General features: G+C 44.2%; 1 protein-coding gene across 5 annotated transcripts in view; it reads right to left on the minus strand.

The window, feature by feature from the left end:
• The window catches only part of LPAR3 (lysophosphatidic acid receptor 3), a 103900-nt gene that overhangs the window by 30853 nt on the left and 47130 nt on the right, over positions 1–25917 (minus strand). For all 5 annotated transcript variants that reach the window (XM_040470818.1, XM_040470816.1, XM_040470815.1 and 2 more), the window contains one exon: positions 19457–20213. In XM_040470818.1, the coding sequence (XP_040326752.1) occupies positions 19457–20192 (736 nt within the window). In that variant the 5' untranslated portion in view covers positions 20193–20213. The remainder of the gene's footprint in view (positions 1–19456; positions 20214–25917) is intronic.

Below are 25917 nucleotides of genomic sequence, written 5' to 3' on the forward strand. Positions count from 1 at the left end.
TTCCTTCCTTCCTTCCTTCTTTTCCTTCCTTCCTTCCTCTTCCCTCTCTCTCTTCCTTGTTCCCCACTCCTTTCTTCCTTCCTTCCTTCCCTTTCCTTTTCTTTCTTTCTCCCTTATTCGCTCCCCCTCCTTTCTTCCTTCTTTCTTTCCTCCCCCTCCTCCCCCTCCCCCCCTCCCTCCTCTCTCTCCTTTCCTTCCTCCCTCCCCCCTTCCTTCCTTCCTTTCTTTCATGATTTTCTTACATGAAGCACCCTCTAAAACATTTTTGGGCAAGATTTCATTCCATGCTTCCTCAGGAGTGCAATAATATTGGAAGCACAGTTTGCAGGTCATTCTGGGAGGTCAGTGAGAAGTCTCCTGGTGTTAATAGCTTGAGTAATATTGTTTTCTCCTTCAGACCACACCAGTAAATTGTTTTCATTACCCACAAAGGGATTGTTTGTGTCAGAGCAAATGAGATCTGATACAAATTCAAACTGGCTAATTTCAACCTAACAAAATAGCTTATTCCTAATAACTAAGAGAATGAGACAATGATAAAAAATTTGTTTTTTCTTTATGATATAGAGGCAGGAGAGAGTATTAAATAGATGGGTCCCCTCAGAGCAAATTATGCCACTACAGTGTGCTATCTGCAAATGTGAGGGAATACCCTGTAGTTTATTCTCCTAGAGACTGGGGCTTGGGGGTATTTTTCAAATGTTTTCTAAAAATGCTATTTTATGTTCTCTAGGAATATCAGAGATTCTGCTTTGGGTCTATTTCATTGAACTTCTTTTGTTTATGAACCACCCTTTTTTGTTGCTGTTGTTCTTTGAGTCATCCAAGTGTAAAGCTCTGAAGCTGGGTTCATCCTTTTTGCTGTTCCCCTCATGCCTGATATGCCTCACCCTCCTGAGCCATCTATCCTTTTAATGTGCTTTAAATCTATTTTTCCTGTTTTCTCACTGCCACCATAGTTACCGTTGCCTGTGAAGTGTTTCTGCACGGGACCTGGGTAGTTTCTTCCAAAACACGCAGGTCAGGGCTCCACCAGCAGACCACTAAGGCAGAAACCGGTGCGCGTGTGCAGGAGGGGAGGGAGAGCTCGTGTATGTGTTGAAAACATTGCCCGGGTGATCCTGCTACAACGCACCACGCTACCTCCTGAAACCTCATTTCTAGAATAGTCTGGGCCCTCTCTCTGCAGCCCTCCAAACCAAGCACTGGGAACCAGTTAGAGCCTACCTCTGATCAGGAAGACTCTGAGGAGCCCCCAGTCTCAGTTCGGCCACATTCCTGGTCTCTGCTTTATACTCTAGTCCCCTTAATTAGGTCTCCAAGGTAACCTGACCAGTACTCCAGATCTTCTGAGGCTAGGTCTCTCCCTGACTTCTCTCAGTCTCCCAGGGACCTGTGTCCCTCCAGAGGATGCATCCGCACCCATCCTGGTCCCCAGCGCGGTCCAGGTCAATGACCAGGTTCCCATTACCTACAGTCAAGCTTCCCTGACTTCCAACCGCTGATTTCAAGGTGGCTTCCTGTAGCCGGCTGTTGGAGAAAGTGGCATCTGTTGTCTCCAGCTCTCTTGCCTGGATCCCAACCCTTCCTTGGTGGCTGCTGGCACTATTCTAGGGTGCTATTGTGCTGTCATATAGGACCTGCCACTTTACCCTGATCTGTCTGTGGCACTCCCACAGCAATGCCTTTAACGGGAGGCACAGACCTTTGTGAGCCTGCCCAGATCCAGCCAGGTCCTTGCCTCGCCTGCACCATCCGACAGCCCTGGCCTCAGCCTGGCAGCCACCCCAGCCTTTCACCTGCCGCAGAGCTTGGACCAGTGCCAGGCTGAAGGGAATACGTGCTTTCCATGCAAATGTGGCAGCTCCCACCTGTACTACTTTCTGTCACCACCTTGTGACCCTTTCCTGGTCTGCAGGTGTTGGAGAAGCTTCATCCAGGGGACTGAGGGACCAGTGGGCCGGCTGTCCCCTTAGGTCTCTGCGTATCTATTTCCGATGTGAAGTGAATACCCAGAAAGCTCTCTAGGAAACTCAAGAGGAGCCCAGGGATGCCAGAGACCTTTATCTCCTGTGGAGACATAAGTGCTGTGAGCTTTGCATCCAAGCTTTCTCTTTCAGTGGATAAAGGGTTGTCTCAGCCTACTGCTCCCCTGACCGATAACTATGGAACATCATTAATATAATCCGATATGTCTTCAAAGGACCTTAAGAGAATGAGGACTCCCTCACAGAATCCTTGGACCCTAGTCTACTCTCTTTTCTGTTGTCCAAGGCTGCCTCTGGCTCATGAGCCCCACATGTACTGACTCAGTTGTATTCTCTGAACATCCAGTGTCTGGTCACACCAGTCTCTGAATGATCCAAGATGGCTGCTCTCTCCTGAGGCCCTGAAGCCTCTTGAGGTCCGTAAGTCCCCAGAGGGTAGCCCAAGGTGCTTCAGAGGGGCTGCAGAGCCAAGTCCAGAGAATGCCTCAGCTCAGGAGCCCCAAGTTTCTGCATGGATCCTGAAGACCACAGTCCCTCTACCCCACAATCACTGAGACCCCTATGTTACCTCCCCTTCCTAAACTCAAGGGAATTCAAAAAAGCCCTCAACTTAAGAACTTCCATACTGCTCCTGCGGGACCCTCAGGCTAGCACTGTCCTCCCCCTCAATGATATAAGTCCAGAATCAAGTGGCTGGTCCTGGCATTGTCCCCCTTTGACCACATCCTGAGACTCCCCCAGTCAGAAGGGTCTACACAGTCCCTTATTATATAAAGGCCAGCAAAGAAGAATCAGGAAGCCTAAAGATTCTCTAGGCTCATGTCAATGCTACCTCTCTAAAGTGCAAGCTGCCTTAAAACAAAAGAACCAGGGGTACCTGCGTGGCTCAGTCGGTTAAGCATCTGACTTCAGCTCAGGTCATGATATCATGGCTCATGAGTTTGAGCTCTGAGCTGTCAGCACACAGCCTGGAGCCTGCTTCAGATTCTGTGTCTCTCTCTTTGCCCCTCTCCTGCTCACACTATGTCTCTCTCTCCTTCAAAAATAAATAAACATTTTTCAAAAAAAGGAACAGTATTTCCTTCCAAGTTAGAGCAAATGGAGGAGAGTCCAGTTATTACCCCATAAGTGAGCACTAGCCTCTTGTAGGACCACCTCTATGTCCTTCTGAGGTTCCATTCCATGCTACTGAAGAGAGAGTCTTAGCTTCTAAGCCACAGAGACTCAATTAGAGCCCACAATCACTTGCTTCTGCTATGCCGCCTCAGCATCCAGTAATGCCCCAGCCGCAGTGGACAGCACTGAACTCCTCTCAGAGGGCTTCACAAGTTTTCTGTGTGTCCCTGGAGTCATAGCAGGACATCCAAGTGGCCACACAGATACCAGAACTTTGCCACATGTTTCCAGTCAAAGTAAACTCAGTATTGGAGCCCAGAGCCCCCAACAGAACATCAGGCCTAACCATAAGGAGTCCCAGGACCCAGGAGCTTGGAACACATCCTGGGAAGGAAAACACTGATATTCCACGGAGGAATTGTTCAAGTCACACAAAAAGTTCTGACCTTTCACATGAGGCCCATTTGTGGTGTTCTTAAGTGAGCCCAGTCATGAAGGGGACTGTTCTGGATAAAACACTTAACAGGTCTTGTCTTGGACCCAGCTGACAACAGACACAGGTGGGTCCTTGCTTCACTGGTGAGTCTAATTCTGAGAGCCCAGTAACATATGAGCTGTACATGCGAGCTCCTGGGACTGTTTCAGCCACACAGCCCGTCTACCTCCCTGTCGGTGCTGCAAGCTGGTGATAAGGAGTCTTGCCCTGGAAACAGGCACCTGACAAGGAAGCTTCTAAGAAAACACCTCTCACAGTTGAGGAGATGGATCGAGACAACACACAAGGCTGGCCCTCATAATCCTGGGGGAGGATAAATTCAAGTCTCTGCAAGTGGTCCTGGGCTAGTTAAGGTCAGGAGGTTATAGTCAGCAGCCACGCTAGCCTGGTGCGTGTGCGGCCTGCACAGTCACACACAGCCTGCGTTCACCAAGGCCCTGAGCTCTGTTTCAAGATCTGCTGTCTCCATCTTGAAATCCTTAGTAAGCTCACCTTTGAACTTGTTGTTTTTAAGTGACATCTGACAGGACAATAGAACATGAGTGTGAGCAGAGACATCCAGAAGAAAGGAAAGAGCTTGAGATCTTAGTGCCTTTAAGCGGTACTTTTTTCCTGCCTTTTTAAAATAAGGGGCCCACGAATCGTGTAGCCAGTCCTGTCAGCAACCCTGAAGTAACAGCCTCCCAAGTCACCAGCTAACCCTAGAGGGACAGAATTAAAGCCATAATGACCATGTAGCTCTCTGGAGACTTCTCCACCTCTAATCCCATTTATACCAAAGAAATCTCCTTTCAGGCCTTGAGTCACTCACTTAAGGTTTACTTGGTACCCTCTTCAAATGCCCCCAGCTCAAAAAGACCATTGGTAAGAACTAGGACACCAGGCGCCTGCCTTCCAGAAAGCAAATCATGTCATGATACCACAGGATAAGAAGCATCCTAAGCAGCAGTAGGACCATCCCTGTGGTTATGACTAGGACAAGGACAGAGGCTGGGGCACCTGCTCAGGTCCTGTCCTAGGACCATCTGGTGAATATGTTTGTTAGATCACTATATAAACATTTGTTGAGTATCTACTGTGCACCAGGCACAACAGAAATGGAGACAGATACAGTCCTATCTTTGACAAGCTGAATCTAGTAAGAGATACGGGCATTCAGCAAATAAATTATAATGAAATGGGCTAAATATTTTTACACATATAAATAGTAGGCTGTAGAAGCACTGGATAATCAACTCTGAAAGAGTCAGAAAGTGTCCCAGAGGAGGATCTCAAAAGATAGACAGGAGTTTGCCATGCTAAAAATACCCAAGAGGGGCACCTCACTGGCTCAGTTGGTAAAGCTTATGAGTCTTGATCTCAAGGTCATGGGTTTGAGCCCCATGTTGGGGGTAGAGATTACTTTAAAAATAAAAAGAAGGGAGGGTACCTGGGGGGCCAGTCCGTTAAAGCATCCAATTTTGGCTCAGGTCATGATCTCGCATCTGTAAGTTCAAGCCCCGCATTGAGCTCTGTACTGACAGCTCGGAGCCTGGAGCCAGCTTCAGATTCTGTGTCTCCCTCTCTCTCAGCCCCTCCCCTGCTCGTGCTCGCTTACTCTTTCTCTCTCTCAAAAATAATCATTTAAAATAATAATAAATAAATAAATAAATAATAAAATAAAAAAGAATTAAAAAAACAGAGGGGGGTCTATCTCTAGCACCCATATTAAAAAAAGAAAGAAAGAAAGAAAGAAAGAAAGAAAGAAAGAAAGAAAGAAAGATTACCCAAAAGGAGCATCAAGCAGACCTGTCCACCTGCAGAATGGTGAGAAGCTGGGCACAACAGAAGCCTGGGCTGTATGGGAGGGGGATGTTCAGAAAAGAAGGCGGGACCAGAATTGTGAAAGTGGCCTCACAATTCCAGCCCAGGAATTTGGGCTTTATCTGGAATTTAAGAAGGGCCAAGAAAAGATTAAACAGAGTTCATTGTGCTTTTTTAGGATGATGCCTCAGCTGGTGGTATGTAGGAAGGCCTGGGGCAGGCAAAGCTGGGAGGAGGGAATCCTGGTAAGCAGGATGGTGAGGCTTAGTTTAAGGGGATGTCATAAGATCTGAGATACCACTCAGGCTGATTTGGTGACTAAGGGGATCTAGATGGTGGGAAAGATGACCATACTAAGTGTTCCTGGTTGGAAGGCAAGGCAGATGGGACCTCCACCATAGACACGCAATACAACCCACGGAGCAGGTTTAGAGGGGAATGTGAAGTCTGAAGTGCCTGTGGGGCATCTGGGCGTGTGTGCGTGACCGGCAGCTGGAGACAGAGATTTGGATCTCCTGACAGAGGCCCCAAGGATGGAGACACAGCTTTGGGCGACATTCACGGAGAAGCATTGGTCCATGCCACAGGAGGAAGGTCACCTTAAGAGAACTTGGGCAGCCACAGGGGAAAGGAACAAGGGCATTTCAGGGATGGCCAAAGATGGGAGGGACTGGCAAGAGACAGAGATGGAACTGAAGACACAGAGATGTTCATGCCATCAACAGGTGGCATGAATCAGCTGTGCTATAAGGAGTTCCAGTCAGATCACTGAAACAGGCAGTTAGGAGGGCAATGGTGGCTTCATTGGCACAATCTTAATAGGGGCAAAGCTAGATTACCATGGTTTGAGACAGTAAGAAAATCGGATAAGAAATGGAAGAAGAGAGGCAGTACAGTAGTTAAGAAAGACATGTAAGGTCAGGGGCTATAATTTAATGGTCAAATACACAGGAGAGCAAGAATTAGAGAATAGGTTCCTGGGGAGGCTGGGAGTAATGAGCTCTCGTAGAGAGCTAGAAGGTAAGAATGGAGGCCTTTGCAGGTTGGCTAAGACGGTGGAAGGAGGGGTAACAGGAGCATCTGTGTCAGGTGACTTCTATCTTCTTGGTTAGAGCCAGCAAGGAAGGTGAGGTCGGCTGAGAGCTGACGAAGGGCAACGCTCAAAGGCTTTAACAAGCCTTAGTTTCTAGGATGAATTCCTGCCCCTGAATCTTGGTTTCCAGGATGGATCTCTGCTTCCTGCTTCCAAGTTTCTCTGACCTTGGCCATCTGCTTATTGGATCTCTGCCTCTTGCCAGATTTCCGCAAGCTCACGTTCCACTGGTCTGCTCCCTGTCTGCTCTCCTTGCTGGGCTTCCCCGGCTGTTCTTCCTGGCTGGTGTGCACTTACTTGGCTTGCTGCGGACAGCTGAACCATCCTACTCTGGAAGGGGCCAGCTCTGCCTTCCCTGTGGCTTCTGAGCTATACCGCCCACAGAGCCTTCGGCCAATTCCAGCAATCTCCTAAATGATCTCTCCCTCTTCAACCCTCTCCTATCTTTCTAAAACTCTGCATTTGGCAACTCCTACCTTCCTCTCAACCCATCAATGCCTTCAAGCCTCTTCAAGGGCTCTCCATTGCCAGATAAGGCAGTGTAGCTGTGGCCCGGGCCACAAATATAATTTGGCTTGTGGAGTCCTTTAACAAAAGTTGAAGTTGTCCCATTAGCCACAGGTGCCACCCCTCCCTAATGCCTTGTACCTACCCCAGGCCCAATCCATGGACCAAAATCATCTTCCTGGCCTCTGTAGACATTTGACAATAAAGTCCACACCATCTTAAGATTCAAGGCCTTCCACTCTGACCCCAGTATGCCTCTCAAACAAGACTGTCATTACTATGCAAACCCCTTTTTCCAGAAATCAGTCTGCCCTGCTCTCCTTCCCACTCCTGGCCCCAGTATGGTTTCCCTGGAGACAAATATAGATATAGATATAGATATAGATATAGATATAGATATAGATATATAGATGATATAGATATAGATATAGAGATATGCCTGTCTTCTATCCTGTCATTCCACTTATCTGCAATGCTTCACCCTCTCTTCTCCACCTGCCATACTGAGAGCTGGCTCAAAGCCTGCCTCTACAAGGAAGCCTCCACAGACCATCCAAACCCACATCATTTTTTGCCTGGGCCCCTCATTTGGCCCTTTTGTATGTTTCTTTGTTCCTTAAGTTATCCTATTAGTTATCTTTTCTGGGGGTAACCTTCCTGTTTCCCCAGATCAGCCTATAAACAGGGTTCCCCTTAAGTCTTACATACAAAAGCCAACAGAGCAGATCTGCCTCTGTGTAATTTATCTCACACACGACCCAACTGTCGATTCATAAACCCTGGTCACCTCCTGACAACCATAAAATATCAGAGCAGGCACAAATTCGTAATGCCTTTAGGGTAGAGGCCACGTTTTATAGTAGTATACTGCCTAAAACCCAGTAGGTACTTGGTAAATGTTCACAATGAAGAAATATAAAAACCAGAAATCTCTTCCTGTTCAGAAAATCAAAGGATAAAACAGGCCCTGTATTGGGCCATGAACTCTCTGACTTGATGAAAACAAACAACTCTTGGCATATATCATGGTAACATAGGCATCCAAGGACAGGTATATTTCACCAAGGCAAGAAGGGAGACCCATTAGAAGAAGCAGGAACTAGGAAGTCCAGAGCTCTGGCCATAATACTAGCAATGATTTATAAGGTGAACTTGGACATCTCTCAACAGACACGGATTCTTCAAGGTAACAGGGTCCTTCCTTGTCACACTCTGCAGTTATACCGACAATCTGGTGGTGAGGGAGAGTGGGTGGCTGGAACAGAGGGACAGCTGTCAGAGCAGATGGACGCGCTGCTCACCTGTGGTGTCCCCCAGCCAATACTTCTGGTTCACCTGCCCTTTATCCCAGCTTCTGTGTTGCTCCCAAGGTCTGAGAGGCCATGATTCCAGCAAGCACCTTTACTCCTAATTCCCACCCAACCAGTTTGCTTTGGCTACGCACCGAATGCAGTGGCCCCCAGCTGAAATTCTAAAAATACAAACAATGTTAACATGCACTTGATAAAACTGTACCATGGGTCAGTACCTCCCATGCTACTCCAGGTGTCAGCCCAGTGATGTGACCTACTGGTGTAGGTATGACATTCAGTGGTCTGAATAACATGCCATGGCCACACTCTCCTTTGGCAGAAATCGAGGCCCTAAGGGAAGGTATTACTGAGATCTGGAAGTCTAAACCTTCTAGGAGGCTGGCTGGGTGTTGGCAGGAGCGCTGGATGTAGTTGGGTAGTGGAACATCTCTGCTAAGTGAAATAAGCCAGACAGAGAAAGACAAACACTGCATGCTATCGCTTATATGTGGAATCTTAAGGGGAAAAAACAAAACAAACAAAAAAAAAACCAAAAAAAACGAGAGGAGGAAAGAAAGCTTATTTCATAGAAACAGAGACTAGAATGGTGTTTATCAGGGGGGAGGGGAAATGGGGAGACATAGGTCAAAGGTCACAGGTATTCAGTTGTAAGAATTGTAAATTCTAAGCACAGCATGACAACCACAGTTAATAATTCGATACTGCGTACTTGAAAGTTGCTGAGAGTAGATCTTAAGCATTCTCACTGTAAAAAAAAAAAAATCTCACTCTATGAGGAGATGGATGTGCAAATTATCTTGGTAATTATTCCACAATGTGTATGAATACCAAGTCATCATGCCAGATACTTTAAACATATCCAGCTTTGTCAATTACCCCTCAATAAAAGCTGGAGGAAAACACAAAGGTAGAATTTGAGAGGTGTTTCTGTACCTTGCACTCAGGAAATATTTAATAATTGTTTGTTCCAGCTGAAGAGGAAGGTCTCAGATTTCTTTAAAAAAAAAAAAAAAAGCCAGAAAAACAGTTGTGAATGAGGAAGTCTGATAGGGGAATATAAGAAGCGGAGTGAATTTAGCGTCACAGAACCGAAGGGGTATATGGAAGAAATGGAAGAAAGAAGGCAGGGCACTGATTATACTGGAAATGAGAACAATGATTTGGAAAAAATGACTTTTGATCTGACTGCAGAGGGAGGCATCTGAAGCAGTCAAGCGGGAGGTTAAAAAAAAGAACCAAGAGCCAGACTGGAGACAACAAACAGCTACATAGACAGAGGCAGAGGAGAGGAAAAGACCCCTAAACATGTCTCAGGGGGAGGGGTCTTAAGAAATGAAGGCAATCTGGGGCGCTTGGATGGCTCAGTCAGTTGAGCGTCCAACTTCAGCTCAGGTCATGTTCTCACGGTTTGTAAATTCAGGCCCAGCATCGCTCGCTGCTGACAGCTCAGAGACTGGAGCCCGCTTCAGATTCTGTGTCTCCCTCACTCTCTTCCCCTCCCCCACTTGTGTGCACGCGCTCGCTCTCTCTCTCTCTCTCTCTCTCTCTCTCTCCCTCCCTCCCTCAAAAATAAACGTTAATTAAAAAGAGCCTGATTTTGGGGCGCCTGGGTGGCGCAGTCGGTTAAACGTCCGACTTCAGCCAGGTCACGATCTCGCGGTCCATGAGTTCGAGCCCCGCGTCAGGCTCTGGGCTGATGGCTCGGAGCCTGGAGCCTGTTTCCGATTCTGTGTCTCCCTCTCTCTCTGCCCCTCCTCCGTTCATGCTCTGTCTCTCTCTGTCGCAAAAATAAATAAACGTTGAAAAAAAAAATTAAATAAAAAATAAATAAATAAAAAGAGCCTGATTTAAAGAAAAGAAAAAAGAAATTAAGGCAATCTGAAAAGATGGGATGGAGTGGGATTCAGTGGCATACAAGGATGGGGTTTAACTTGAAGCTGTCTTCCCTGTAACATCAGACAGTGAGGTCTTCCCGATCACCATGTCCCCGCTCAGTACGCAGGGGGTGGGTCAAACAGTATTGTGGGAGGGCAACAACCAAGAGCCACTTGATCACTTACAGCTTGCCCTGGAATCAAACGCCTCTCTCCCCCATGGCACCTGTTGCAATACCAGGAAACACATCAAGTCTCTGCAAAAGAGGCACTCCTTTGATTAGCTGTTTTAAAACAAAAGTTTGAACACCCCTGGACTCAATGTACTAAGTATTGGTGCCTGGATGGCTTGACTCTGAAAAGAATTAGTCATTCTCTGTCTGATATGACTGCACAGCAACAAGAGGGCTCCTGCATGCCAACCATCTGATCATTTCAACATTTCTTAAAGCAAAGGTTTAACTTTGTTTTTTTCAACAGGTATCTGATAACTCAGGCATGCAAGGCAGCGAAACATTGAGAGCAGGCTTCTGTGATGCAGAAGCCACGGAAAGGCTACTAATGCTGAGAACAAATATTTTAGAATTTCCTGGGACTCTATTAGCTCTTCTCGACTCCTGGACTCTGTGTGTGTGCGTGTGCTTGTGCGTGTATGCATGTGTGTACACTTTTTAAAACATTTTTATTTACTTTGAGAGAGAGGGAGAGAGAGAGTACGAGCAGGGAAGGAGCAGATACACTTTTTTTTTTTTTAATTGAGCAAGGATATTTCACTGATGAAACCTATAAATAATATCAAAAGGCCTAGCATCTGGTCTCAGCTCTTTTCAGATGAAGAACAAACATCCCAGCACTAGTATAGGTGGGAACAGTACTTGACTAAGAAAGCATTCTGGTAGGATTCATTAGCAAGATGGGACAGTTTCTTATGAGGAATGTCTTCTAGATCGCACACAAAGATGTTGGTGCTGGGGCGCCTGGGTGGCGCAGTCGGTTAAGCGTCTGACTTCAGCCAGGTCACGATCTCGCGGTCCGTGAGTTCGAGCCCCGCGTCGGGCTCTGGGCTGATGGCTCAGAGCCTGGAGCCTGTTTCCGATTCTGAGTCTCCCTCTCTCTCTGCCCCTCCCCCGTTCATGCTCTGTCTCTCTCTGTCCCAAAAATAAATAAACGTTTATAAAAAAAAAAAAAAAAAAAAAGATGTTGGTGCTGTATTACAGGATTCTTATTAAGCTAACACTTAGTGGTCAGGGTCTCACTTAGGATGTTTTATTCATAAATGTTGCAAAAGTGAAATGAATTATTAATGCAAAGATCATCTGTCAGAGACAGGAATCATTAACAGCACTTCATGGTGGGGGTCGGTGTTTACAGAGACCAGTAATGCAAACTCAGAGCCTTTCCGTTCTGTGGTGACCACACGTTTAGGTTGGCCTCGGTCTCCGGGAACTGAGCTGATGCTATTTGCCAGCTGTCAGGCAGTCTCTGGGAAGAAACATACCCAGTCAACTTCCTCCCGACCACTTGTCCACACTACAAAACCTGCTATCACGATGGCCAACAGTAGGCCTCCGGGCTTCCTCTTCACAGTACCTGTGACATTACTGGGGAAAAGGGCACTGTGCTTAAATGCAGGGCCAGGCTCTTCAGAGTCAAACTAAAGCCAATATAGCCAATATTTACTGAGCACGTACTATGTGCCAAGCACTATACTAGGTGCTTGTATGTGCATTATCTCACTGCATCCTCAAAACCTTGCCATGCCAGAGGCACTGATATCATCCCCATGTGTAAGAAGCCAAGTCACAGATGTTGTGTAAATTGCTCAGGGTCACATAACTTGGAGTGGCAAAGCCAGGATTTAAATCTGGTTCCCTCCCTATTCCCAGGCCCCTGGTGTTGCCATCTACATCTTGCATAAAGTTTCAAGAGCGTGCGGCTGTCATTCCCTGCAGAGAGAGAGTCGTAACTGTCACTGCCATACTGCAAAATCTTTAGAAAAAATCAAGAGTCAGCTAAATGTTGAGAATTCAAGTGACTTTACAGACATAAACAGAAATCAAGGGAGACACAAGTTATAAACCTCATGAATAGGGTTGATGTTATTCTATCCCTATCACTTATGTGAAGCTAATTAACCTTGAAGAGTGGAGTCCTAGAACCAATCTGCTTGAACTTGACTCTCAGCTCTGCTACTAATTTTAGGCAAGCAACTGAACTTCCTGGGCCTCAGTTTCTTCAATTAGTAATAATAACAGGACTTCCCTCAAAGAGCTGTCACGAAGATTAAATGGAACAGAATGTGCCAAGGGCTCAGAACCACATATAGTACATCCTGAATGTTAACTGTTATTATTTTTGCCAATATGGGTCTATGGGCAAGACGCTTAAGTCCATCCAAATCTCCTTATCAACAAAACAGATCTGCACAGCATTGTTATGAGGGGTAAGTGAAATCAAATCCCCAAAGCATGTAACACGCAGACCTCCTAATGGTAGGAGCTCAAAAAGTATTCATTTGTTTTTCTCTTCCCAAGACAGCACTACCACTCACCCTTCCAAGACCTCTGTTTCCCATATTATAAAATGGGAGACCCATCCATTCCTTGGCCACTCACAGGCACATCACGGCCAGAGCCTGCCAAAGGCCAGGCTGGATGTGAGGAAACCTGGTTTCTATTTTTAGTTGCAGCTCTTGAGAAGCCACTTAACTTCCCTTAACTTCAATCTCCTCATTAATTCACTCATTCTATTATAGTTTTTTTTAAATGTTTACTTAGTTTTGAGAGAGTGAGAGAGGCAGAGAGAGACTGAGACACAAAATCCGGAGCAGGCTCCAGGCTCTGAGTTGTCAGCACAGAGCCTGACGCGGAGCTCAAACTCAAGAGCCGTGAGATCATGCCCTGAGCCAAAGGCAGAGACTCAACAGACTGAGCCACCCAGGCGCCCTCACTCATTCTATTATAATCTCAACAAATATGTTCCAGTCAGTGTGCTACACGTTTGAGACGCAAAGGTAGATAAATAAGGTACAATCCCCGACTGCAAAGCAGGCAACACTCTAGTTCGAGATGAAGGCATGGAACATGGAACAATTAAATGGATTGGCTGAAGTACGGACAAAATAGCGATGGCCCAAAGGCGGTAGTAAGCAGACTTACCTAGGTAGGGCAGGGAAAGATTCAGAGAAGACAGGCCCCTGAGTTGAGTCTTACAAGATGAAAGGGAGCTTCCCAGACAGAATAAGGGGGAAGGTATTCCACCATGCACAAGGCTTAGGATCCCAAACAAACAAACCAACCCATAAATAATTATAGCTGAGTATAAGGCATATCTAAGGGAGGCAGAAAAATAGAATAATAATATCTTCCCCACTTATCTTGTAGGATTTCCCTGAGACTGAATGAGAACATGTACTAAAATGCTGAAAAAGGGGCACCTTGGGTGGCTCAGTTGGTTGAGTGTCAGGTCATGATCTCGAGGTTCATGAGTTTGAGCCCTACATCGGCTCACGGCTGTCAGTGCAGAGCCTGCCTTGGATCCTCTCTCTCCCTCTCTCTGTTCCGCTCCCCCATTTGCTCTCTCTCCAGAATAAATAAACATTAAAAAAATAAATAAATCCCTGAAAAAGACACAGTGCTGCAGAAACATCATGTATGCTTATTACTAGTACTCTAGCAAGGCTCATGATGGACTGAATTTTCACCTATTTCCTCCCAGCATGAGACCCCCCAGCACTGTTTCTTTACCACCTTCGCCTCTTTCCTCTCTCCCCTGAGAGAAAGCAAGAGGAATTTAGCACTGACCTAAGTGGAGAGGTAGGAGGGAGAAATGACAAGAAAAACATGCAGCTCTTTGTTTCAGTTACCACAACCTTTTTCAAGGTCCTTTAGCCATAATGTTTCTTGTATTTTTTTTTTAATTTTTAAATGTTTATTTAATTTTGAGACACACACACTCACAGAGAGAGAGAGAGAGAGAGAGAGTGAGAGGGAGGGAAGGAGGGAGGGAGCATGGGAGGGGCAGAGAGAGAGGGAGACACAGAATCCCAAGCAGGCTTCAGGCTCTGAGCCATCAGCACAGAGCCTGATACGGGGCTCAAGCTCACGAACTGGGAGATCATGACCTGAACCAAAGTCAGAGGCTTAACCAACTGAGTCACCCAGCTGCCCCCATCATGTTTCTTATATTTTAAAAGATGTCAGTCATTATTGGCTGGAAAAGAAACCTCGACCATGGCTTTTCAAGCAGACTTGACCATAACCCATGTCAAGAAATACATTCTAGGGGTGCCTGGGTGGCTCAGCCTGTTAAGCATCCAACTCTTGATTTCAGCTCAGGTCATGATCTCAAGGTTCACGGGATCGAAGCCCGTGTTGGGCTCTGTGCTGCCAGCACAAAGCTGGAATTTGGGATTCTCTCTCTCCCTCTCTCCCCATCCCTACCCTGCTTGTGCTCTCTTTCTCTCAAAAATAAATAAACTTAAAAAAAAAGAAAATACGTTTTATATTACAATCCTGTACACACACAAAAAGTATTAGTTACAATCTCCTAATTGATTTCATTACAGGACACAACCTGAGGTTTGAAAAACACCACCCTAAGAGACAAGGCTAATGGAAGATTTCAAAAGTATGGTTCACAATACCCTCAGACTTCTTTCCTTTTTACTTTTTAAGACTTTGCAAAATAGAAGAAAATCCAGCCCATTTCCCAGGAAACGTAACATCCTTGTATTCACAGTTCACATGGCGTATTGTCTGACAATAAATGAGAGGTTTTCACGGGGGGCTTCTTGTGCATTTGTTTGGTTGCCACAGCCAATGAGCCTTGTTAACAAGTAGGATTTCAAAATACATGACCCTCTCTTAGGCAAGGCCTTGGTGCCCTGTGGAAAGCAGGGATCATGTGTCCGCAATGTCTTTTCCATGAGAACATTCAATAAGCAACTTCTTTCATGTAAAGGGCTCATCACACATTATGACCCTGAAATGAGCAAGCATTCTGCCTCCGGGCTGCTAAAATGGGCACACAATGCCTAGATGCCTTTCCACCCATATACAGATTTAAAATTCACACTATCATCACATTCCTCAACAAGGAAAAAAAATCTGCTCCCTAACCAGCTCTGTATGCTTTGTATGCAACCAAAATACTAAATTAAAGCTGGAAAGACACACAAAGGTCATCTGGTCTACCTCTCTCCTTCCAAAGAGGATGGCCAACTAAATTTCCTGACTCACGGTTGAGCTATTTTCTGTTGTACCGCAACATGCATCAGTGTTCCACCAGGCCTTCCTTGTGGCACTACTCAAGCTTTAGATGTTTCTATTGTCCTTTTGATTTTGTTACTTCTCTTACTTAAAATCCCTTGCCCACTCAAATCCCACCCATCCTTCCAGATCACATCCCAAGCCCTCCGAGAAGCCGTCCCCAAACTCCACCTGTCCATCCCATCTCCCTTCTCTGAAATGAGATTCAGCTCACTGAATTCATGCAACTCTTTGCCTTTTAGATGCTGTTCAACAGACAGTTAATATATATTAATTGACTGACTTTGTAATGTTTAAAAGAGGGTATATTGAAAAGAAACTCCAATCTTATATTAATCTTTCCCACAACATATATATCAATGCAAGCAGAAAAGTCCAAATGATTAAATCAGATAATCATCACAGAAATAAGTAGTAAGCTACTAATTTGCACATACATAGAACCAGTGACTACAGTGATGATAGATGCTACCACTGCTGATTTTTCAGAGATGCTATTATTTGGGAGACGCTTGCGTTAGGCAACTGAATTCTTACATGTATCTTCCTCCCTGAGGAGATACTATGATAGATGCTTTCAAGGAAAAAGACTGTGCTTTGATACACAGTCAACCCACTGAATTCTGTGTCGACTTTGGTCACTTATTGTTATAACAAGATCATTGGATTTATAACTTGCAAAGAATTTAAAGATCATCTAATCCACCTCACATGATGAAATTTAACCAGGAAAAAGTGAGCTAATAATATGCTTTGTATCACCCTTGTAGGAAATGACAGAGTTGTGGCTAAAACCATATCTTCTGCAATCCAAAGAAATCAGGATCTCCAAGTCTAAAAACCTCATACTACCCAGCTCTTCAGTTTCATTTCCTCTGTCCCCAAACTTCTCATCTTCCACCAGATCCCTCTGTCTCACCACTAAGGAACTTCCCCAGGTCCTCGCCACCAAACTGTCTTCCCGCCATTAACCAATTCCCCCACATTGTTCCATCTAAGTGCCACAACTTCTCTTATCCTACTTAGCAATTTCACAGTTTATTGGTTTTTTTTCCCTTATCGAACACCACACCTGCCAAAACTACATAGCTCCTGTATTTCACCCTTCCATAACCGTTCCAGACAAAGTTACATTCAAACCTGAAGCTAGTGACCATCACTATCCTACAGAGTCCTGTTCTCCCCACCTAGGATTACAGACTGTAGATGATATATAATAAGCTGAAAACAGAAAGCTTTCTCTTTAATCAGGCAGGTAACCTCTCAAGACAAATGGCCAAACAAACAATGATGCTTGCAAATCCAGAAGGGAAGATAGCAGAATTCACTGACAATCCCAACAAATACTGAACATCACTCTTCACCAAAAACATCAATACCCTATCTAGTTCAAGGGTGGAAAAACCGATTAATGTGACTCCTTCCTTTTCTTACTTTTAGTCTACATTCTTATCAAGGGGTGAAATGAAGAATGAGGGGGTGAAAGCAAAAGACAGAATAAAGAGAAAACCAGTAAAAAGTCCAAATAAATCAAAACTGGCTGGAGAGTACAGTGTTACACATGTGGGCTCTGAAGGCCAACCATACGGTGAGTGCTGGTGACACTATCCATCGCTGAGTGGCCTTGGGCATATAGCTCTGCTCAGTTTCTCCATCTGGTAAATGGGGATAACAGTGGCACCTGTATCACAAGATCGCCATGAGGATTAAACCGGATGGTATCTACAACACACTTGGGACAATGCTTAACACATAGTAAGTACTATATAAATACTTGTTAACGAAAACAAACCCTCAGTTTGAAATCATTTTAACCATCACGCTATGTATCTGCTGACTTCCATATCTGACTAGCAATTTCAGGACCCAGAGGTATCACGATGCCTCCCATACCATACGACAGATTCCCTACATCCTCTAATATGAATTGTTTCCCAAGAATTCATTTCATAATTCCTTTGTACTGGGACTTGACGGGAACATTCTCCAGGGTCTCTCAACAACAGTCCTCGCTGCTGCAGCCACCACACATGGTGAGAAATGGCCTCTCTGACAGAAGACAAGGCCTGTGAGCCCACACAGCACCAGTTCCACCTGTAACCCGGCCTAGAACGACAGGGCAGCCGACCAGACTGACAACAAAACAAAAGGAAAATTCTTTGCACCCAAACACCTCTTCTAGGGACAGGGCTCGCAGTGCAAAGCCAAAGTCCTCAGAGCTGTTCAAATTTGCTGTCCTAAAGCCTCTTCTCCCTTTATTCATTTTGTTCTGATCAGGCTATACCAGATTTGATCTTCTCAAAGTCACCTAAAAACTACTAGGTTTGCTGGGGCTCCTGGGTGGCTCAGTCGGTTAAGTGTCCAACTTAGCTCAAGTCATGACCTCGTGATTTGTGAGTTCAAGTCCCACAACAGATTCTGTGCTGACCACTCAGAGCCTGGAGCCTGCTTTGGATTCTGTGTCTCCTTCTCTCTCTGCCTCTCCCCTGCTCACATTCTTTCTCTCTTTCTCAAATAAACATTAAAAAAAAATTTTTTTTTTCTTAAACTACTAGTTTGCTAAGCTAAGCCTAGTAAGACCTTATCTCACTCTACTTCACAAGACTACTCACATTGCAGATACTCCCTTTCCTTGATGGCTCTGTTCTCACAGCTTCTAGGCCACCATATTCTCCTGGGTTTTCTGGCTACTCCTTGGAGGGCTCTTTTGTTGGTTGTTCCTTGCCTCCCCACCCTCCCTACACTGGAGGGCCCCCAGGCTCGTTCTTTGGTCCTCTTCTGCATGTTCGCCATCCACATTCACCCCACTATGGTGAGCTTATCCACTCTTCTGGTTTAAAATACCATCTCTTCCCTCAATGACTCTCAGTGAATCTCCAGTCCAGACTTAATCCCTGAACTCCTGATTCAATAACTCACTTGGATGTCTAATACGATTCTAAAAACCAAACTCCCGATCTTCCCCCCAAACCTCCTCCTTCACAGCCTCCGCATCTCAATCAATGACACGCCCCACCCTCCCTCCTCCTGTCACCGTGCTTCACACCTTATCCATCAGCAAATCCTGTCACCCCGATCTTTACAAAACATCCAGAATCTGACAAGGCACTACCTCCCAACTGCCCTCTCGGCCCTGTCACTATCACCTCTGTGAGTACTGAAATGCCTGCCCTCTTATATTTTCTTGCCTTTGCCCTTGCCCCTCGCAAAACAGCATCTAAAGAGGTACCGTTAAAATGCAGGTCCAATCATGTTACCTCCTTGTTCAAAACCTTCCCATGGCTTCTCATCTCCCTCAGAAAAACCAAAGTCCTTATGATAACTACACAGCCCTATGTGATCTGAGTGACCCTAGCACCTCTCATCAGCTCCCGGACCTCCTCTCTTTCCACTCTCCCCACTTGCTCTACTCCAGCCACACTGGCCTCCTTGCTGTTCTAGGTTCCTATCCTTACTGCATCTCCTGCCCAGATGGCCTCCCCCAGACACACACACACAGCTCGCTTCCTCACCACCTTCACGTCTGCTCAAAAGTCATCTTCAGCGGAAGCTAGAACTGCAAACTAGACCTGCTTAGCCTCCTTATCTTCCTGCCCTGCTTTATTTTTCCCAATGAGACTCATCAACTTATTTAATAATTTTTAATTATAAATATAATATAATTTAATTATATATAATTATATATTATATACATATATAATATATTTAATTTAATTAATAAGTCATATAAGTATATATAATATATAATATATATTAATTAATATAAATCATAATATAATATATATTTATATTAAAATGTATTACAAAATTATTTTCCTTGTCCCCATTACAATACTTGACTTGTTTTCCCCTGCAATAGTGTAAACACCAAGCACATTGGGGATTTATGACTGTTCTTGTTCACTACTGCATTCACTTAGCAAGCACCTTGTATACACTAGGCACTCAATAAATATTTGAATGAATGGGAATAATGGCTCCCTTGGTTCCTCTTACCTAAGACAGTCATCACCGTCTTCATTAGCTTCATGGGTGTCCTTCGGCGGGTGATGGACCCACTTGTATGTGGAGACAAAACGTTGGTTTTCCTCTTGACATACATGTAGATTCTCAGGTACACCACAACCATGATGAAGAAGGCCACAAGGTTGGACACAGTCCAGAAAATGAGGTAACTCCTGCTGTAAATGGGGGCCAGGGAAGAGCAGGCAGAGATGTCACAGAGGCAATTCCAGCCCAGTGTGGGGACCGCCCCCATAAAGATGGCAATGGCCCAGACAAACAAAATGAGCAGCGTCACCCTCTTTTTCGTCAGGTTGCTGTGGATCCGCATCCTCATGATTGACATGTGCCTCTCCACAGCAATAACCAACAAATTGGTCAGAGAGGCGGTCAAGCTAGTGTCCAGGAGCCCCTGGCGGAGAAACCAGCGGTTGACGGTCAAAGTTTTTGAAACGGGGCCAGTGTTAAACATCAGGAATACATAGGCAATTCCAGCAAAGAAATCTGCAGCAGCTAGGTTAGCCAACAGGTAGTAGAAGGGGAAATGAAACTTTCTGTTTTTGATCACTGCTGCGATGACTAGAGAATTAGAAAAAAAAATAAACAGGCAGAAAAATGTTCCAACACACAAAACAATCACAAGCTTCGTTCCTGTCCACTCATCGGCAGTGTCTGTGTTGCTCCTATTATAAAAAAAGTCCATCCGCTTATCATAGTAACACTCATTCATTGTGGAGAAGAACCGAACATCCTAGAAAGAAATTTAAAGAAGAAACAAACATCACTCTTTGCAAATTCAATCGCTAAACCACCAATTGCCACTGCTAAGCCCCGTGTTCTAGCCAACTTCTGTTAATCCTTCAGATCCCGGTGTAAATGTCCCTTGCTCCAGGACTCTGGCCCCTGACCTCCTATCACAACATTTATCTTGCATTAGTAATTGTTGTCTGTTTCCCAGGCTACGTCCCAAGCTCAGTGAGGGATGGTCTACGGCTGTTTTGTTCACCATTAAAATCTCAAGACCCACCTGTCCTGGCTCCCTCATGACCGGTATTTCCTGAATGGCTGGCTGGTTGAATGAATGATCATGGATCAGCAACAGATCAGATATTCTGAGCCCTGCAATATCCACTCTGCACCAGTAACAACGACAACACAGCACGTAAATCCTTTCTCCTGGTGGTTTCCAGTTCATTCCTTACTCATGGATTCTGTTCACTAGGCAAGGGCAAGTTGGTAAGGCCAGGCACATTCTCACCAAGATAATGAGTACTGAGATACTCTTCACACGACCAAATGGACTCCCCAAGAGATCGGTCTTGTACCACTTCTGATTCTACTCCTGATCCTCCTTTTGCCATCTTTTCGTCTCAAGCTGTAATAACAACACTCACTTATTAAGCATGTGATGCAGGGCTGAAGACTTTGTTCTTAGTACTCCTCCTTACTTTTTTTGTTCACTTCTTCCTTATTGTCCTAATTCAAATTATACCAGTGGGGATCTGCTTACTGGATTTTCAGACTCAATCAGTTTAAATCACTTTCCTTCCCTGGGCTTTCAACGCAGCGGGTGGTGTGAGCTCTGGAGGTTAGGCAGACTTCCAAGGATGTAAGAACATACCTGCCAAGTGAGGGTGAGTCCTCAGGACATATGTCTGAAAGTAGGCCCCAAACTGGGGCATCAGGCAGGCAGAGAAGACGCTGATCTCAGGACAAGATCTCTTGGACACCAAAACTAAGGGATTCTGGCCAAGGAGGGGTTGAGAGGAGCCTAAGGATCCCTATCCATCTATGCTTGGTGGAGAGAGAACAGGTGTTCTGCCTCACAGTGGTCTGGCCACAGCCATGAAGGGTCCCATCAAAGGAAGCTGGAGTTGAAAGCCAGGAAACCGAGAGCTACGATGACTATGGGCTCCCTTTCAAGGACTGAGGCTGCAATTTATTAGCTGGAAAACCAGAGATCCAGTAGGTCCAGGCACTAGCAGTCCACTGGTGTGAATGATGTGGCTCTAACAGTACGAGCTTGACAGAAATCCCTAGCTTTTAAGATTCTTATAAATGCTGTAATCCAATACCATATCCAGAATAAGGATAAGCAGAGCAGATATCAATTTGAAATGGCACAAAATAGAAATATATCTTAGACCGTCTTTTTTTGTTTTTAGTTTTTATTTATTTATTTATTTTGAAGGGGGGAGGGGCGGGGGGGGGTAGAGAATTCCATGCTCAGCGCAGAGCCTGACACAGGGCTCAATCTTACAACTGTGAGAACATGACTTGAGCAGAAATCAAGAGTCAGACACTTAACCAACTGAGACACTCAGGCACCCCCCCTGGGTTTCCTTTTTAATTCATATTTTAATGGTGTAATGATACTTTAACATGAGTTAGGTACCTACTTCTCTGTCATAGTAAATACGAAGTAAAATATCATTTTATATGCTTAAAATAAACAAACTGGCAATGGTCTCAAGAGGCAAATGGTTCTAGTGTCTTTCAATTACAAGGAAAGGGGACTCAATTTTAATCACAAAAGAAAAACTACTCTCTTTGGCAGACATTCACCAACGTTTAACTGCCAAGAGCAGACAACTCCATCAACAGGCCAACATACCTATGCTGTATCATGGTAATTTTCCCCAATTAAAAATATATAATTTTAATAGCTTCAGAAGGTTCCAGTGTATGAACATGACACACTTTATTTAACTAATCCCTACATGTTGGACATTTCAGTTGTCTGTAATATTTAGCCTCTATGAGCAAGGCTGCACTTTTGTACATTAATCTGTACATACTTGGCCAACTATTTGCTTAGGATTTCTTTCTTTAAAGAAAAGGACCAAACCCTTGTTTATTTATTTTATAAAGGCAACCCCACAGTCGGGGTTGAAGGTCCCCTCTGGATGGAAGCAGCCCAACTGACCCACCACCAACAGGCAGTTTGCCCAAGAGGATTGCTTAGGATTCATCCACAGATTTCAACTTCATGAAGTAAAGGGTATAAGTTTATTTAAAGGTTTCTGATAAATATTGTCAAACTCATCGTATTTCTAATCCCACCAGTTGCATATGAGAGTTGAAGACACTAATCTAGTGTAATTCAATTCAAATATTCAAGGAGAAAACTCAGCTTTCAACAGTATTAAAAGTATATGGAAATTCAAGACAAACCATTCAAGAACATGAAGAATCTTAATGGTGCAATTATTATGTGTTCTTTCACTAATAAAAAATAACTTATGTACTTTATTTTGCTATATACTCTAGATAGCTAAGAGAAACATTTATTTATATATATATATAATTTTTTAAATGTTTCTTTATTTTTGAGAGAGAGAGAGAGAGAGAGAGAGAGAGAGAGAGAGAGAGAGACGGAGCATGAGTGGAGGAGTGGCAGAAGGTGAGGGAGACAGAATCCGAAGCAGGTTCCAGGCTCTGAGCTGTTAGCACAGAGCCTGATGTGGAACTCGAACTCAGGAGCCACAAGATCATGACCTGAGCCCAAGTCAGATGCTTAACCAACTGAGCCATCCAGGTGCCCCAAGAGAAACACACTTCTAATTTAAAAGTTATGTTATCCTTGACTAACTCATCAGCAATATCAATTAATAGGTCAGAAAGACACTGGGATAAAGATACCACCAAGAACACTTTAATTTCCTGAATTTCCTCTTGAAGGGGTCTTAACATTTTAGTTTTGGTTCATAAATATGGTGGAATTTGTAATTATATGATACCCTAAAACCTCAATGATTTTTACTTGAAAAATCTTCAAATTCAACTTTCCTTCCATCAAACCCCAAATGGCACATTCTTAGAACATATTTCAACAAAAATCGTCCTGAGACTGAGAAGTAGTTTTGTCTTACCACGTTGAGGGAGAAACCACAGAAAAAAACATGGTTAACCAGAACTCTCACCAAACAGCTCCCTACCTCCCAGCCTCAAACCCTACTTTTGGGAGAAACCAACAATGAGAGCAAATAAAGTTCACACAGGGAAACTATGAAAAAGATTCCCTAGGATGGAATATTGTACAGCCACTGAAAATTGTATTTACCATGAAGCTGTATTTACCATGAGAAAAAGCACACACATGCCATCATCTTAAATTTAAATAATTATATAAGTATGTATGCATACGCATACATATATATTCATATATATGCACACACATACATTTCATTTTTTTTCTTTTTCTGGAAATAAAAAGATTTATTCATTTTAAAAGCCCACTACAGAAAAATGTACACATCTACATTTCTCAAACTTTACACACATATATTTCTTGAGTTATCCTTTAAAGATACAGAAAAATAGAAGGAAAAAAATCTCAAAGTGCAAATAGTTCATTAAGGATGGTAGAATCGGGGATCATTTAAAAAATTTCTTTCCTGGGGTTCCTGGGTGGCTCAGTTGGTTAAGTGTCCGACTTTGACTCAGGTCATGATCTCACCGTTAGTGAGTTCGAGCCCCACATGGGGCTCTCTGCTGTCAGTGCAGCGCCTGCTTCAGATCCTCTGTCCTCCTCTCTTTCTGTCTCCCCTGCCAGCACTCTCTCTCAAAAATAAACACTTAGAAAAAATTCTTCCCAGTTTTTTCTCTGGTCTACATTTTCTGTAATAAGTAAGTAAAGAGACTTTTAAATGCTAGTTTAATTCTGCCTTGGGACCATACATTCCACTTAATGTATCCTACCTTTCTTTGACAAATATGGCTGTGAAAAATCAAAATTCACGTTCAAAGGAAAAGCCTCAAGGATTCGCTATGTTCATTATTGCTACTCTCACCAGCACAGCACACTTGAGAGTTTTTCAGTGATAATGAAAATAAAATGGTTTCCTGCCTCAAATGTCATATAACCGTAAAACCTCAGACATTGACAACTAATCAAATCAGGACATCCCTTTCCCCAGCTCTCCTGTAAAACGTTTCCTAATGAAATCACCCCAGAGCTTCAAAAATGAATAACTAGAAGGGGTGCCTGGGTGGCTCAATTGGTTAAGCATCTGATTTCGGCTCAGGTCATGATCTCGTGATTTGTGAGTTCAAGCCCCGCATCCAGCTCTGTGCTGACAGCTCAGAGCCTGGGGCTTGCTTCGGATTCTGTGTCTCCCTCTTTCTCTGCCCCTCCCCTGCTCATGCTCTGTCACTTTCTGTCTCAAAAATAAATAAAACATATTAAAAAATTTTTTTTAATTGAATAACTGGAAGTTTTGTGAATTAGTGCTTTTGATTTTTTTTCCTCCCCCCATCATATGCTGCAAGCTTATTGATGGTCCCTAGTACATACTAATGACAGATCATCATATTTTCTTAGTTGGAAATTACCAAAAAATTTAATGAGCTCATAACAAATGATCAATTTATTATCTCTTGAACTCTCTCAAACGCTTAAAATAGGATTCTGTGATCCGGGCCTAAACATCTCCTCCGCAGAGACACCTTCTCCGAAAACTCCAAAGTAACCACAGAGCCCTGTTTTATCTTCACCACGGCATCTATCATTTGTTACATATTTTCTTCCGTGTCCATGCATCATTTATGGTCCATTTCCCACCACTGGACTGTTCTGCTCCAGGAGAACAGGGATCTTGCCAATTCCGACCACATCTGTGGCATCAGCATTTGTGGGAGGAACGAATAAATCTCGGTCCTACACTCTCTCTTCTCCCACTAACACGAAAGGGTCAAACACCATTGCTGACCTCCGTATCATGCACTAAATATGTCCATTAGAGAACTACCTACCTCTGTTCTTGGGTTAGTTAACTTCCTATGTCCACGTCATTACTACTATTCCTAACTGCTAATATTTGAGTGATTACTTTGTGCCTGGTGGGTCATCTCATTTAATCCTCCCAACAGTGACGCCCATACTATCACATCCATCTGGCAGGTGAGGAAACTCAAGCGCCCTTCCCTAAGGTCACACAACTAGTAAGAGACAACCCTGGATTCTGTTCAGGCAGCTGTGTTCCCAGGCCCGCATGCCTATGGACGCCACTCCACTTTGTCTCCACGGGCAAACAAAACACGCAACAACTACAGTCACACTTACAATCACTACAGAATTACCAAAACAGAATGATCCAATCAAGACACATTCAAAGACCGTCCTGTACCATAAAAAAAAATCTAGGCGTTATAAATAGCCTGGGTTTCTTTGTTTTGCTTTAACAGCCCTGAGAAGCACAGAAAAGGCACTTTTCTGAAAATTTGTTTTCAAATTTTATGGGAAGTGGGCCACACAACATGGTCAATTTCAAGACTAATGTTGCGAAGCTTTAATTCTGCCAAATCCCCAGCTGCTTTTTTTTTTTTCCCCCCCCCCCCCTTTTCTTCTTCTCTTTTATACCAAAGGTTTAGAGGATTTGGCTAGTTCCGACCCCCCAAACAAAAGATGTTAAACTTTGGAGCTATTACCACAACTTCAAACTTCAGTAATTTAA

The sequence above is a fragment of the Herpailurus yagouaroundi genome, unplaced genomic scaffold (genome assembly GCF_014898765.1).
Source record: "Herpailurus yagouaroundi ecotype Mexico unplaced genomic scaffold, PumYag 77, whole genome shotgun sequence".
NCBI classification, from domain to species: domain Eukaryota; kingdom Metazoa; phylum Chordata; class Mammalia; order Carnivora; family Felidae; genus Herpailurus; species Herpailurus yagouaroundi.